Source organism: Dipodomys merriami, unplaced genomic scaffold, assembly GCF_024711535.1.
Source record: "Dipodomys merriami isolate MVZ:Mamm:240054 unplaced genomic scaffold, mDipMer1.0.p SCAF_19, whole genome shotgun sequence".
Lineage (NCBI taxonomy): Eukaryota > Metazoa > Chordata > Mammalia > Rodentia > Heteromyidae > Dipodomys > Dipodomys merriami.
This window is the reverse complement of record NW_027203270.1, coordinates 21,432,349-21,447,923: the sequence shown is the minus strand read 5'-3', so window position 1 is coordinate 21,447,923 and position 15,575 is coordinate 21,432,349. Positions and strand designations below refer to the sequence as shown.

At 39.6% G+C, this 15,575-nt stretch overlaps 1 protein-coding gene across 4 annotated transcripts in view; it reads left to right on the top strand.

Annotated features, from left to right (window-relative positions):
- The window catches only part of Cdc27 (cell division cycle 27), a 75,148-nt gene that overhangs the window by 14,851 nt on the left and 44,722 nt on the right, over positions 1 to 15,575 (top strand). For all 4 annotated transcript variants that reach the window (XM_070027692.1, XM_070027691.1, XM_070027694.1 and 1 more), the window contains exons 2-3: positions 6,289 to 6,364; positions 13,482 to 13,629. In XM_070027692.1, the coding sequence (XP_069883793.1) occupies positions 6,289 to 6,364; positions 13,482 to 13,629 (224 nt within the window). The remainder of the gene's footprint in view (positions 1 to 6,288; positions 6,365 to 13,481; positions 13,630 to 15,575) is intronic.

Genomic DNA, 15,575 nt, shown 5'->3' with positions numbered 1-15,575 from the left:
GAGTAGCTAGGGTTACGGACTTGAGCCACCGGCACCGGCTAGTGTTTTGCTTATTGTAGATAAGTTCAACTGTTAACTACACACTGTTTTGTCTTATATTTTCCATATTAGTGTTCCCTTTCAAACCTACTAAAAGTTATTGTAGAACTATTATCTTCAGTTCTACTTTAGCTTCAGTTTGGGTTTTTAGAAGTTCATAGATAAGTGGAAAGTAGATCATAGTTCAAAAACAAGTACTCATTAAACTTTTTGTTAAGGTTAGTTATCTAAGATAATGAAGAAAATAATTAGTTAACTAAACCAATCAAGGAGTATAAAGAAAAATAGAATCTGGTTTCTGTCCTTAAAAGTTACTAGGTCTGGGAATGTAGCTTAATGGTAGAGTGCTTGCCTAACATGCATGAAGCCCTGGGTTTGATTCTTCAGTACCACATACACAGAAAAAGCCAGAAGTGGCGCTGTAGCTCAAATGGTAGAGTGCTAGCCTTGAGCAAAAGAAGCTCAGGGACAGTGCCAGGACCTGAGTTCAAGCCCCAGGACTGGCCAAAAAAAAAAAAAAAAAAGTTACAATTTGGTTAGCTAAATATCATCAAATAATTGTGATGAACATCCTGACATAAAGAACTGGCTCCAGCTCATGTTAGTTCACTCCTAGCTACTCGGAAGCTAAGATTTGAAGATGTGAGTTCAAAGCCAACTGGGAAGACAAATCCAGGAGACTTTATCTCTAATTAACCACAAAAGGCTGGAAGTAGAGGTTGGCTTAAGATGTAAAGCACAAGTCGGGAGCTGGTGGCTCACGCCTGTAATCCTAGCTACTTAGGAGGCTGAGATCTGAGGATCGAGGTTCAAAGCCAGCCCGGGCAGGAGAGACCATGAGACTCCTATCTCCAATAAACCACCAGAAAACCGGAAGTGGCGCTGTAGCTCAAGTGGTAGAGCACTTGCCTTGAGCTGAAGAGTGCAGGGACAGCGCCCAGGCCCAGAGTTCAAGCCCCATGACCGACAAAAAAAAAGAAAAAAGATGTAAAGCACAATCCTTGAGCATATACATCAAGCAACATTTTTAGGTCTTCCTCTCCAGATGAAGGAAGTCCATAGTTTTCATAAGGGAAGGAGTGGGATGTGTGACTCAAGAGGTTGAGTGCCTACTTTGGGAATACAAAATTCTGAATCCAAAGAACTACTTACGGGCTGGGGATGTGGCTTAGTGGTAGAGTGCTTACCTAGAATGCATGAAGTCCTGGGTTCTATTCCTCAGTACCATATAAACAGAAAAAGCTGGAAGTGGCGCTATGGCTCAAGTGGTAGAACACTAGCCTTGAGCAATGAGAGGCTCAGGAACAGTACCTAAGTGCAAAGCCCCAGGACTGGCAAAAAAAAGAAAACCCAAGAAATACTTACCTAGAAAACCTGAACGAAGCCAGACGCTGGTGGCATATGCCTATAATCCTAGCTACTCAGGAGGCTGAGATCCAAGGATCACTGTTCAAAGCCAGCCCAGGCAGGAAAGTCCATGACACTCTTTTTTGTCAGTTGTGGGGGCTTGAACTCTGGGCTTGGGCGCTGTCCCTGCACTCTTCAGCTCAAGGCAAGCACTCTACCTCTAGAACTACAGCGCCACTTCCAGTTTTCTAGTGGTTTATTGGAGATAAGAGTCTCACTGACTTCCTTGCCCAGACTGGCTTTGAACCGTGATCCCCAGATCTCAGCCTCCTGAGTAGCTAGGATTATAGGCGTGAGCCACCGGCACCATGAGACTCTTATCTTCAGTAAACCACCAGAAAACTAGAAGTGGTGCTGTGGCTCAAGTGGTACAACACTACCCTTGAACTGAGTAGCCGAGGGACAGCACCCAGGCCCCATGACCAAGAAAGAGAGAGAGAGAGAGAGAGAGAGAGAGAGAGAGAGAGAGAAAACCTGAATGATTATTACCACTTGGAAAAGTTTAAAATATTGATGCCTAAATTCAATCCCAGCTTGCAGGGATTGTGTTTTAGTGGATTTTGAATAGAGCATTATAAGCACCGGGTTGAGAGTCACTGACCTAGACAGGAAAACCACTTAAAGTTAGTCTTTGAGAACAGAAACTCATTCTGTACATCTTCAGTCTAGAAAGTGTCTGACATATAGTAGCCACTCAGAAAACATTGAATGAATGAGAACTAGAGCCCTCCAGGACAGAAAAGTTTGTAAGAGTTGGGGAAGGAGAAAGAAAACACATCAAAGAACAAACATTCCTCTGTTTCCTGTTGGCTTATTATTATTCATGGAAAGACATACTAGACTCGGGGCTGGGAAGGTGGCTTAGTGGTAGAGCACTTGCCTTGCATGCATGAGGACCTGGGTTCGATTCCTCAGCACCACATAAGCAAAAAGAAAAAAAGCCGGAAGTGGCGCTGTGGCTCAAGTGGTAGAGTGCTAGCCTTGAGCTGAAGAGCTGAGGGACAGCACCCAAGCCCAGAGTTCAGGCCCAACAACCGGACCCCCCCACCCCCCCAAAAAAAGACATACTAGACTCAATCAAATATCAAAAAAAAAATTCTTTCATGCAATTGTAGTATATATCTTTGTACTCTTAGTGAAATGTGTTGTTAGTATCTTTTATAGACAAATGCTATCCAAAAGTGAGAGTAGAATCCTTGACTAATGATATGTGGAAGAGTTAGCAGAAACAAATGTAGTAAGACATTGTATGTGTTTTTTGGCTGTTTCTGCACAGCTTATATTTGGTATATTGTTTTATTTAAGTGTCTTTAGTTGAGGAAGAATCTTGTAGTAATCCAGCAAGTCTTCCTAACAGGTCCTATTTGTATTTAATGTCTTAGTGTTGTTTTTGGGTTTTTTTCTTGTCACATCTTTATTTCCTAAATAATAAAAAGGACCCACTGATTACTGAGGATGAGTCCCTTTAGTGATAGTGAACAGCATTATGAAATTAATTTGTGTGGAGGAATTCTAAAACAAGCACATTGTACTGCTGGAAGAGAACTAAAATAAGAGAAAAAATACAATTTTATGGACCCTTTTGTCGTCTGGAAATTATATCATTGGGGCTGTTGGGATAAATCAGCCTTTGTATAATGAATTAACTTCCTTAACTATTTAGAAATTATAGAATTTCTGTGATTTAGAATACCCTAAAAAGTGCCTTGTGTTTTTATGGACACTGTTGGAATCATGTTATAGAACATGCTAACTACTGAATATACTGGGGGAATATACTGAATATACTGGGGGAAAGTGAAATTGATAGTTAAATTTCAGACTAAAAGAAGATTTCTTCTTAGCTACCTAATTTGGGTAAATTGTGGCAGGATACGGTATTTCTAATTAATTCCCATGGATGTGTAAAACTTGGTTATGACCAAGATGATACATGTGAACCTACAGAAGTTTTGGAACTTGATGATTGATTGATTGATTTGTTGTTTCTGTGTATGTCCTATGTGGTATTTATGCTGTTTAGGGTGCTGTAGGTTTGAGCCCAAGGCCTCATGCATGCTAAGCAAGGCCTGTACCACTATCTCTTTAATGTAATCTACATATACTGTCATAGGGTTAGTTAATGATAAGTAATTGGATTTTTTTATTTGCCTCATTATAACTCATTATTTGTCACATCATTCCATAATTCTCCATTTCTATCCCCTCCTGACCCTCCCATCTCTAGGCCTGAATGCTATCCTTGAGCTCTTTTTGCCCAAGGCTAGCACCCTACTACTTCCAGCTTTTTCTGTGATTAATTGGAGATACAAGTGTCACAGACTTTCCTAACCAAGCTGGCTTTGATCTGTGATCCTCAGATCTCAGCCTCCTGAGTAAGATTATAGGAGTAAGCCACCAGCTTCCAACTTCATTCCACAAATTATAAAGTGAAAAGTGTGAAAAGTGTAAAAAATTTCTATCATTATTGGGGCTGGGAATATGGCCTAGTGGTAGAGTGCTTGCCTAGCATGCATGAAACCCTGGGTTCAATTCCTCAGTACCACATAAACAGAAAAAACTGAAAGTGGGGCTGTGGCTCAAGTGGTAGAGTGCTAGCCATGAGCAAAAGAAGCTCAGGGACAGTGCCCAGGCCCTGAGTTCAAGCCCCAGGACTGGCAAAAAAAATGTTTTTTTAATTGTACCATTATATCATGATATCGAAAAGGTAGGTAGTTTATTACTCTCTGATAGTATGTAGCTCAGTGACAAGAGGATTTACCCCTAATATGCAGAGGAGACTATCCATAAATTTACATATTTTAATAATAATTAACAAGGTATTTTGTTTAGTGATACAGATTGAACCCTGGGGCCATGTACATACTAAGTCAAGCCTCTACCATCTGCATCTCTAGCATGGTACAGCATCTTATTGTTTTGGGGGGGTAGGGGATTTTTTGTTTTTTTAATAGTCATGGGGCTTAAACTTTGGGCCTGGGTGCTGTCTCTAAACTCTTCAGCTCAAGACAAGCACTTTACCACTTGAGCCACAGCACCACTTCTGGATTTTTCTGCTTATGTGGTACTGAGGAATCGAACCCAGGGCTTCATACATGCTACTACTAAACCACATTCCTAGCCCAAGACTGGGTTTCAAAAGCAAGTCACAGAAGAAAAGTATTCAATGGGATTGTATTTATTTAAAATTAGATAAGGAAAACTAAATGTTATGTTGCATAGGTATGATATGTACACCAAATTATGAAGAAAACAAAAATCAAAATTTAGAGAAGTTGTTTCTTTTTTAGGGCAGTAAGAGGTAACATTATTAATATGTTAAAGAAACCCATAGGTACTTTTGAAGACAGCAATATTTTGCTTCTTGAGTTAGATGATTAGTACATGGGAAATAGCTAGCCAGGAGCTGGCTCACGCCTGTAATCCTACCTACTCAAGAGGCTGAGATCCGAGGAGGATCGTGACTCAAAGCCAGCCTGGGCAGGAAAGTCCATGAGACTCTTAGCTCCAGTAAACCACTCAGAAAACTGGAAGAGGCCTGTGGCTCAAGTGGTAGAGCGCTTGTCTTGAGCTGAAGAGCTGAGGGACAGTGCCCAGGCCCAGAGTTCAAGCCCCATGACCACCACCAACAACAACAAAAAATCTAGGCACTGGTGCCTCTCACCTTTAATCCTAGTTCTCAGGACGCTGAAAGCAGTGGTCATGGCTCAAAGCCAGCCCTGGCAGGGAAGTCCGTAAGACTCTTCTTTCTTTTTGGGGGGTGTGGGGGGAGTCGGTCGTGGGGTTTGAACTCTGGGCCTGGGTGCTGTCCCTGAGCTCTTAAGCTCAAGGGGAGCCACTGGCGCCCGGCAAGACTCTTATTTCTAATAAACTACCATAAAAGCTGGAAGTGGAGCTGTGGCTCAAGTGGCTGAAGTGGTAGAGTGCTAGCCTTGAGCAAAAAAAGCTCAGGGACAGCACTCAGGTCCTGAGTTTAAGACCCAAGATTAGGAGAAAAAGCCCACATAATCCAAGTAAATTTAAAGATTAGTAGTCATACAAGTTGGGCATCATTGCCTCATACCTGTAATCCTAGCTTCTTGGGAGACTGAGATCTGAGGATCATGGTTCCAAGCCAGCTCCAGCAGGAAAGCCCATGAGACTCTTATCTCCAATTAACCAACAAAAAACCAGAAGAGAGCACTAGCCTTGAGCACTTTTAAATGCTCAGGGACAGTGCCTAGGCCCTGAGTTCAAGTACCAGGACTGTCAAAAAAAGGAAAAAAGATTAGTCCTATAATAACCTTACTCATCTATATTCCAGTATGTCCTTTGAGAGGCTAAGAATTGGGTGGTGTTTAAGTTGGGAGTATTTTTATAGGAGGGTAACATAAATTTGAATGTCTTTCAAATGTATCATGAAAAGTAGCTGAGAATCAGTGCTATTAAGAATCTGCAACTTAGTGGGCAGACTGTAATGTAAATATGAATTTTTAAAAATATATTTGGCTTTTTAAAAAGAAAAAAATAAATGGCTAGAGATAAGCTTAGAAAAGCATTATTACTTAAGCTAGATCTTTTGGGCTGAGCACTTCGTTAGGGGAAGGTGCTAAGGGAGCCAATATTCATTCCCTGATGAAATAAATACATGTACAAAGGTTCAGAAGCCTAAAGTCTGAGGAATAAAAGCAGATATATTAGGGACCAGGCTCTGAAGAGCTTTATCCAACACACTGAAGAATTTGGCTCTGTGTGCGTTGGGGTTTTATTTAAATTAGGGATACTAATTTGAGTAGTCTCCTTGCTAGTAATTACTTTGAAATTCTGTATGTACTTATAGTTACTTTTTTTCTCCATTTACAGGCTGCTATATGGCAAGCACTAAACCACTATGCTTACCGAGATGCAGTTTTTCTCGCAGAACGACTGTATGCAGAAGGTCTGTAATATGTTCATTCATATATAACCACAAATGAGTAAAAGGCATGAAATTCCATCACTTTTTATGACTAACAAGATTCTTGGTATTATTGTAGGGTTTTTTTTTTTTTGGCTTTACTGTATTATACTAGTCATTAAAACTTTAGTTTGCATCTATCTGGCTCCTTTCATGTAAAGATGATAGTGTTGATTCAAGTTTATAGAATCAACCATATCCTAATTTTTAGTTTTTTCCTAAGCTTGGCTTTATTTTTTTTTTGGGGGGGGGGGCGTGCGTGGGGCTTGAACTCTGGGCCTGGGTGCTGTCCCTGAGCTCTTCAGCTCAAGGTAAGCATTTTACCACTTGAGCCACAGCACCACTTCTGGTTTTCTGGTGGTTAATTGGAGTAAGAGTCTCATAGACTTCCCTGCCTAGGCTGGCTTTGAACCACAATACTCAGATCTCAGCCTCCTGAGTAGCTAGGATTACATGAGCCACCAGTGCCTAGCTTGTCTTTCTGTTTTGTTAAGACCAGTGCTCTACCATTTAAGCTACAGCTCCATTTTTGGCTTTTTAGGTAGTTAATTGGAGATAAGAGTCTTATAGGCTTTCCTGACCAGGCTGGCTTCGAATTGAAATCCTCAGATCTCAGACTCCTAAGTATATAGGATTATAGATATGAGCTACTAGTGCCAGTTTATGGTTGGATTTTTTTTTTTTTTTAAGAATAGACTCCATATTCTGTGGCTGAGTATGTTTGGAATCTTGAGTTAGAAAGCTTAATCCATAATGAAAAAAAATTTTTTTGGGGGTCTGGTCATGGGGCCTGAACTCTGGGCCTGTGCACTGTCCCTCAGCTTTTCAGTGTAAGATTAACGCTCTACCACTTGAACCACAGCGCCACTTCCAGCTTTTTTTCTTTTTGCTTATGTGGTGCTGAGGAATCGAACCCAGGGCCTCAGGCATGCAAGGCAAGTGCTCTACCACTGAGCCACCTTCTCAGCCCCCATAATGAAAATCTTAATCTTATTCCTGTAACTTAAACAGATATTTGTATAGTCAGGCAAATTATTTAATGTCTGAGCCTTTCACATTTCTCATTTAAAAAATAAAGATAATAATTACCTCATAGATTAAGGTTAACAATTCATGAGGTCATATGCACATGAATTTATTCTGCTTAAAGCAATATGCCAAGAAGAAAATTTGCTCAGGAAAGACTTAGAAAGAATTATAAAGGGGGCTGGGAAGGTGGCTCAGTGGTAGAGTGCTTGCCTTGCATGCATGAGGGCCTGGGTTCAATTCCTCAGCAACACATAAGCAGGAAAAGGCTGGAAGTGGTGCTGTGGCTCAAGTGGCAGGGCGTTAGCCTTTAGCTGCAGAGCTGAGGGACAGTGCCCAGACCTAGAGCTCAAGCCCCGTCACTGGCCAAAAAAAAAAAAAAAAAGAAAGAATTATAAAGGAATCACAAAAATTAATTAGAAATTTTGATTAATTAGTCTATTTATCAAAATTGTAGTGACACATGTCAGAATAGTTGGAAAATTATAAATACAATTAAATATCCTTTCAAATTCTCCAACCAAAAGTTCAAATTTTTCTTTTGATATATATATATATATATATATATATATATATATATATATATACATATATATATATATATATATTTACCAACTAAAACAAGTATTTAATTTTATCCAAATTCATGTTTTAGGTCCCTGAGAAAAATTATAAAGTCTTTCAACATCCAATTTGATATATATTTTTAATGTTTTTCATTTTAAATGGTTTGTAGGGCTGGGAAGGTGGCTCAGTGGTAGAGTGCTTGCCTTGCATGCCTTGCATGCCCTGGGTTCGATTCCTCAGCACCACATAAGCAGAAAAGGTTGGAAGTGGCGCTGTGGCTCAAGTGGTAGAGTGCTAGCCTTGAGCTGAAGAGCTTAGGGACAGCACCCAGACCCAGAGTTCAGGCCCCATGACCAGCAAAAACAAAAAGCAAACCAGAAATTTTGATTAATTAGGCTATTTATCAAAATTGTAGTGACACATGTCAGAATAGTTGGAAAATTATAAATACAATTAAATATCCTTTCAAATTCTCCAACCAAAAGTTCAAACTTTTCTTTTGATTGAACTCTGGGGCCTAGGTCCAGAGTTCAGGCCCCACAACCCCACAAAAAAAATAAATAAAAATAAAAGATTTGTAATTTTGGAAATTATCCCTTCAGTCAAGAAATTTGAAGTATTGTATACTTTGTTGTGGGAAATGATTTTGATCATCTCTGTTGAAAGATGTAAACAATTAGCGTTCTTACCTAAAATATTCTTTCAGATAAAATTTCACAAACAACTATGGGCTAGCAGTTGGTAGGCTTTTCTCTTGAGTTACTAAATTTGATTATATTGATCCATGATTAGAATGTTAGGTTATTTTTCTTTTTTTTTTTTTTTTTTTTTTGGCTCCGGTTGTGGGGCCTGAACTCTGGGCCTGGGCACTGTCCCTCAGCTCTTCAGCTCAAGGCTAGCGCTCTACCACTTGAGCCACAGTGCCACTTCCGGCTTTTTTCTTTTTGCTTATGTGGTGCTGAGGAATCGAACCCAGGGCCTCATGCATGCAAGGCAAGCGCTCTACTACTGAGCCACCTTCCCAGCCCCTAGGTTATTTTTCTTTACAGCCAACCAGTTGACAAAAATTTAGGCATTTGAAACCTTTTTTTTTTTTTTTGGGTCCGACGGTGGGGCTTGAACTCTGGGCCTGGGCTCTGTCCCTCAGCTCTTCAGCTCAAGGCTAGCGCTCTACCACTTGAACCACAGCGCCACTTCCAGCTTTTTTCTTTTTGCTTCTGTGGTGCTGAGGAATCGAACCCTGGGCCTCAGGCATGCAAGGCAAGCACTCTACCACTGAGCCACCTCCCCAGCCCCTAAAACTTTTTTCTTTTGGGGGGGGGGTTCCAGTCGTGGGGCCTGAACTCTGGGCCTGGGCACTGTCCCTCAGCTCTTCAGCTCAAGGCTAGCGCTCTACCACTTGAGTCACAGCGCCACTTCCGGCTTTTTTCTTTTTGCTTATGTGGTGCTGAGGAATCGAACCCAGGGCCTCAGGCATGCAAGGCAAGCACTCTACCACTTAGCCACCTTCCCAGCCCCTGAAACATTTTTTTATCTGCTTCTTGTTTGATTTATTTTGATTATTCATTTTTTAATTATTTATTATTATTTTTTTTGGTCAGTTGTTGGGCTTGAACTCTGGGCCTAGGTGCTGTCCCTGAGCTCTTCAGCGCAAGGCTAGTGCTCTACCACTTGAGCCACGGAGCCACTTCTGGCTTTTTCTGTTTATATGGTCCTGAGGAATCAAACCCAGGGCCTCATGCATGCAAGGCAAGCACTCTACCACTGTGTCACCTTTCCACCCTGATTATTCATTTTTTAAAATTTCAAATATAAAATTTATCTTCAAACGTTTGAAGATACATCCATTCATCCCAGAATGTGAAGTATTCTTTTGTGAGTAAATGTGTATGCATTTCATATTAATTGAACTGTGTAGTTTGAAATATTTTTCAGGAGACACTATCTAATTAAGAATATATTCAGGGACTAGGAATGTGGTTTAGTGGTGGTAGAGTGCTTGCCTAGCATGCATGAAGCCTGGGGTTTGATTCCTCAGTACCACATAAACAGAAAAAGCTGGAAGTGACACTGTGGCTCAAGAGTGCTAGCCTCGAGCAAAAGAAGTTCAGGGACAGCCAGGCGCTGGTGGCACACGCCTGTAATCCTAGCTACTTAGGAGGCTGAAATCTGAGAATCGCGGTTCAAAGCCAGCCTGGGCAGGAAAGACCGTGAGACTCCTATCTCCAATAAACCACTATAAAACCGGAAGTGGCGCTGTAGCTCTAGTGGTAGAGCGCTCGCCTTGAGCTGAAGAGCTGAGAGACAGCGCCCAGGCCCAGAGTTCAAGCCCCATGACCAACAAAAAAAAAAAAAAGTTCAGGGACAGTATCCAGACTCTGAGATTCAAGCCCCAGGACGGGCACCAAAATAAAACAAATAAAGGAAAGGAAAGTGAAAGCATACGTGGGGAAGTAGTAGTGGTGATGTTGCTTATGTCTCTAAGAAAGTTGTTGAAAAAATTATCAAAAAACTAAAGGCAAAATGACCAACACAAATGCCAATATTCTAACATTTAAACAACAACCTACAAATAAATTTGTGTTTGAGACAAGATCCAGAAAGAGGGGGGAAAAAAGGAAATTGAATACTTTTCTTTTTTTTTTTTTTATGCTAGTCCTGGTTATTGAATTCAGGACCTAAGCAATGTGAGTTTTTCTGCTCAAGGCTAGCACTCTACCATTTTGAGCTACAGTTCCACTTTCAGCTTTCTTGATGGTTAATTGGAGCTAAGAGTCTCACAGACTTCCCTCCCCAGCTCAAACTGCAATCCTCAGATGTTAGCCTCTTGAGTATCTAGGATTACAGATGTAAATGCACCTGGCTCTTTCTTTTCTTTGAATGTGGAAAGAGCAAGATAGCCTTCTAAACATAAAAGCTGATTTCTTGATTCTTTAATGGGATTTTGGGCAGTAAAAAAGATTTCAAAAACTTTAATTCATATATAAAAATGAATATGACCTGAGAAAAGTAGCTCTATTATTACCTTTTACTGCAGCGAGACATTACTTATGAAATATTTGAATTAATAAGAAATAGTCCATGCAAACAATTAACTTTAAGCCCTTTTAAAGTTGTTCAGTCATATGTTGACTTTTGATTCCAATATCCTTTCTGACTTGTTCTGGTTTGCATTAATTTTTTTTTTTTTTTTTTTTTGGTTGGTCATGGGGCCTTGAACTCAGCTTGGGCGCTGTCCCTCAGCTCTTCAGCTCAAGGTTAACACTCTACCACTTGAGCCACTGTGCCACTTCCAGTTTTCTGAGTGGTTTATTGGAGATAAGAATCTCAAAGACTTTCCTGCCCTGTTGGCTTTGAACCATAATCCTCAGATCTCAGCCACCTGAGTAGCTAGGATTACAGGCATGTGCTTCCGGGTGCCTGGCAATTACATTAAGTTTTATTATATCAACTTTCCCTAAGGAACTATTTCATGGAATGTGAAGCCTTAATGCTATGGTGATCTACATGCAGAAAGTTCCATAGATTTGAATTTCCTTTTTGTGTATTCTGACGCTGGTTGTAACCAAAATCAATGTAACTTTCTTCTTTTTGTTTTAGCATCTATTTTTTGTACAAGAGGTGTTCATTTTGACATGTCTATATTGGCTTACTTTTACACTGATCAGATTTATTCCCTCCATATTTCTCCCTAGCCTAACTTTTGGGATAGTCAAAATGATTGTATCTTTATACAATAGAAATTTACTTTTATTTCTCTACTAACATTTCTAATTTTAAGTATAAATGTTTATTCATAAATGTTTAAAATGGTAACTGCCTCATCAAATTGGAAAATTAAATGAGACAGTATTTTCAAAGCACTTGACAGCCATTTGGCATGGTAATGAATCCTCAAGAAACATTGATAATATATTTTCTGTTCCTGTCATTAAATTATAATTCTTCTGAAATATTGATATAAATAATTACAAAAACAAGGTTAGCATAACCTAAACATATTTCATTGATTCTCAAGCAATCTCATGTTTTGCTGTCTTATATTTTTTATTTTTTATGTCAAATTTATTAATGAATAGGCAGGACTGGGACTATGGCTCAGTGATAGAACATTTGCCTAAAATGCATGAGGCCCTAGGTTCAACCCATAGCAGAAAGGAAAGAAGAAAGAGGTAGGCAAAGGGTAGTTTCTATTTTATTATACTTAGACACCTAAAGATTATAAATTACATATTTAAATTTAGATGATTAAAATTTCCCATAGTATTGATAGCAAGATTTCTAGCCCAACCAGATAAATCTAAGAAATTGTTATCTCCATTTAACTAGCAAAAAGATGGAAATGGAAATACTGTTCAAGTGGCAGATCGCCACTTAGCAAAAAAGCTAAGCAAGGGCACAACGTCCTAAATTCAAGTCCTGATACTGGCACACAGAAAAAAGGAGGAATAAAGTACAAATTGATGAATAACTCAGCTCTTGACCTTGGAACGCAGTTTAACCTGTGTTGGAATAAAGTCTATTAGTTGAATTGTTAATATCATGAGGGCATTCACAGTTTAGAATTTTTTTTCATTAAAGTTATCTTAATTGTAATTTAGTGGATATTTGGTATTAGAAACAACTTTTTAAACATCTGCTCTCTCAATGTAGAAATTATTTCAGATTAATAATGAGATTTTATTTACTTTCAGTTTTACTCTAATAAAACTGACTTCTTTCTAGCCTAATGGTATACTGGACAGATACTACCCAAAATCAAAATATTTTATGGTAGTCTGTTTAAATAACAGGATTGTATGTGTATGTTTTTGTGTGTGTGTATGTGTGTGAGAGAGAGAATACCGTACAGAGGAGTTACAATTACATGGGCAAGATAACAAGTACATTTCTTTTTTTTTTTGGGGGGGGGGGTCCGGTCGTGGGGCCTGAACTCTGGGCCTGGGTGCTGTCCCTCAGCTCTTCAGCTCAAGGCTAGCGTTCTACCACTTGAGCGATAGTGCCACTTCCGGCTTTTGTCTTTTTGCTTATGTGGTGCTGGGGAATCAAACCCAGGGCCTCAGTCATGCAAGGCAAGCGCTCTACCACTGAGCCACCTTCCCAGCCCACAAGTACATTTCTCATCAAGCATTGTTGCCTCCTCGTTGTTTCCCCTTCCCATCCCTTCCCATACTCCTCCCCTCCCCCCACCCAATTCTCCTCCTACCCCCCACCAAAGTTGTTAACTTCGTTTTTTTCGACATAACGACTTGTACATCTCATTGTTGCTGATTGTATGTGTTTTTAAAAAGATTTACAAAGTGTACTATGATTGTCTTTATTATATTATTTTCTTGGTTCCTTGTGGAAAAATAAATTTTTCTTATAATTGAAATCTGAATTAATATTTTGGAATAAATAATACATCTCATATTTTGTTGCTAAACTTGTTAATTGACAGATAAACTATACTATTCAATATGCTGAACAATTGCCAATTCCTTCCTTTTTTAATATCTTTTCTTAGTGCACTCAGAAGAAGCCTTGTTTTTGCTGGCAACCTGTTATTACCGCTCAGGAAAGGCATATAAAGCATACAGACTCTTAAAAGGACATAGTTGTACCACACCACAATGTAAATACCTGCTTGCAAAGTGTTGTGTTGACCTCAGCAAGTAAGTTCTTAAATCTTCAGCTACTTTGTTCTACTTAAAACTGTAGAATTTGTGGATAAAACTCTTTCTCTCTTTCTCTCTTTCTTTCTCTCTTTCTCTTTCTTTCTTTCTTTCTTTCCCTCCCTCCCTCCCTCCCTCCTTTCCCCTCTCTCTCTCTCTCTCTCTCTCTCTTTCTTTCTTTCTTTCTTTCTTTCTTTCTTTCTTTCTTTCTTTCTTTCTTTCTTTCTTTCTTTCTTTCTTTCTTTTTTTGTCAGTCGTGGGGCCTGAACTCTGGTAAATTTGAAATGTCTGTACTCTTGGCTGTGGCATTATTTCAGTTAATTGAGAAATGTGGTGATTAAAACAACAACAGGGGCTGGGGATGTGGCTTAGTGGTAGAGTGCTTGCCTAACATGCATGAGGCCCCACTACCAACAACAAAAAAAAAAAACAAGCTGGGCCCTAGCTACTCAGGAAGCTGAGATCTGAGGATCAAGTTCAAAGCCAGCCTAGGCAGGAAAGTCCATAAGACTCTTAACTCCAGTTAGCCACCAGAAAACCAGGAGTGGCTCTGTGCTCAAAGTAATAGAGAGTAGCCTTTAGCAAAAAAAAAAAATCTCAGGAAAACAGCCAAGCTCTGTGTTCAAGCCCTATGACCAATCCAAAAATAAATAAATAAAAACAAAAACCAGAATTTAATTCTGGAGAAGCTGAAGTTATAACTAACTCTTTCATGAGGCCTGAACTCTAGGCCTGGGCACTGTCCCTGAGCTCTTTAGCTCAAAACTAACACTCTACCATTTGAGCCACAGCGCCACTTCTGGCTTTTTCTGCTCATGTGATGCTGAGGAATCGAACCCAGGGTCTCAATGCATGCAAGGCAAGCGCTCTACCACTGAGCCACCTTCCCAGCCCTAAACCTCTTTTTGAGATCATTTTATTTGGGAACTACTGCCTACCTTAACCCCTTTGAAGCAAGAGGACAGTCAGGAGAGTACTTCTTTTCCTTACTACAGTTAAATGAAATCGCTGTCCTTATTCCAAATTTGGAGGCAGTTGGAGATGTTCTTTTAAACTTTTTTTCTGTGCTGTCAAAGATGGAATAGTGGTAAAAATGAGCAAATATTTGTAAAAGCCTATGTGTCTTATTTTGTTTGTAGAAAATCTTAGAAAATCTTATACTATGTTAGTCCAATGAATGGTGACTTTTTAATTTGGGTGACCTTTTAATTAAGACTAGCCAAAATATATGTACATTTTTTGAGATACATCTACTTTCTTTTTCTATTTTTCTTCTTTTTCTTTTTTTGGTACTTGTAGTGGGTCTTGAACTCAGGGCTTAGAGTTCTGCTTTTTTTTTTCATTAAGACTAATGCTCTACCACACCACTACCATCAGTTTTTCCTGGTTAATTAGAGATAAGTATCGTGGACTTTTTTACCTGGGCTAGCTTTGAACTGAGATCCTAAGATCTCAGCCTTTTGTTGTTGTTGTTCTAGGACAGGAATCCTTGGTATCTAATGCTTTCATTCATTAGCTGGTGCTCTACCACCTGAGTCATGCCTCCAACCCTTATCAGCCTCTTTTGAGTAGCTAGGATTATGGGCATGGGCAGCCTGCACCCAGCCATGCTTTCTTAATTTGCCAGTTAATATTCTTATCCAATTTATAGTTATATATGTGAGATGTTTTAACTTGAGGATGAATAATTAAAAAGTTCTAGTGATGAGGCTGGGAAGTTGACTCAGTGGTAGAGTGCTAGCCTTGAGCTGAAGAGCTGAGAGACAGCACCCAGGCCCAGATGGGCCCCACCACAACCCCCCCCCCAAAAAAAATTCAGTGACGGTGAGAAGACACATACAATTGTCTTTACAATATACTGTGTAAAATTCAAGAGTTTTCTATATGATGATACTTTCTTTAATCAAAACTTTAGCTGGAGCCAGGCATCAGTGGCTCACACCTAG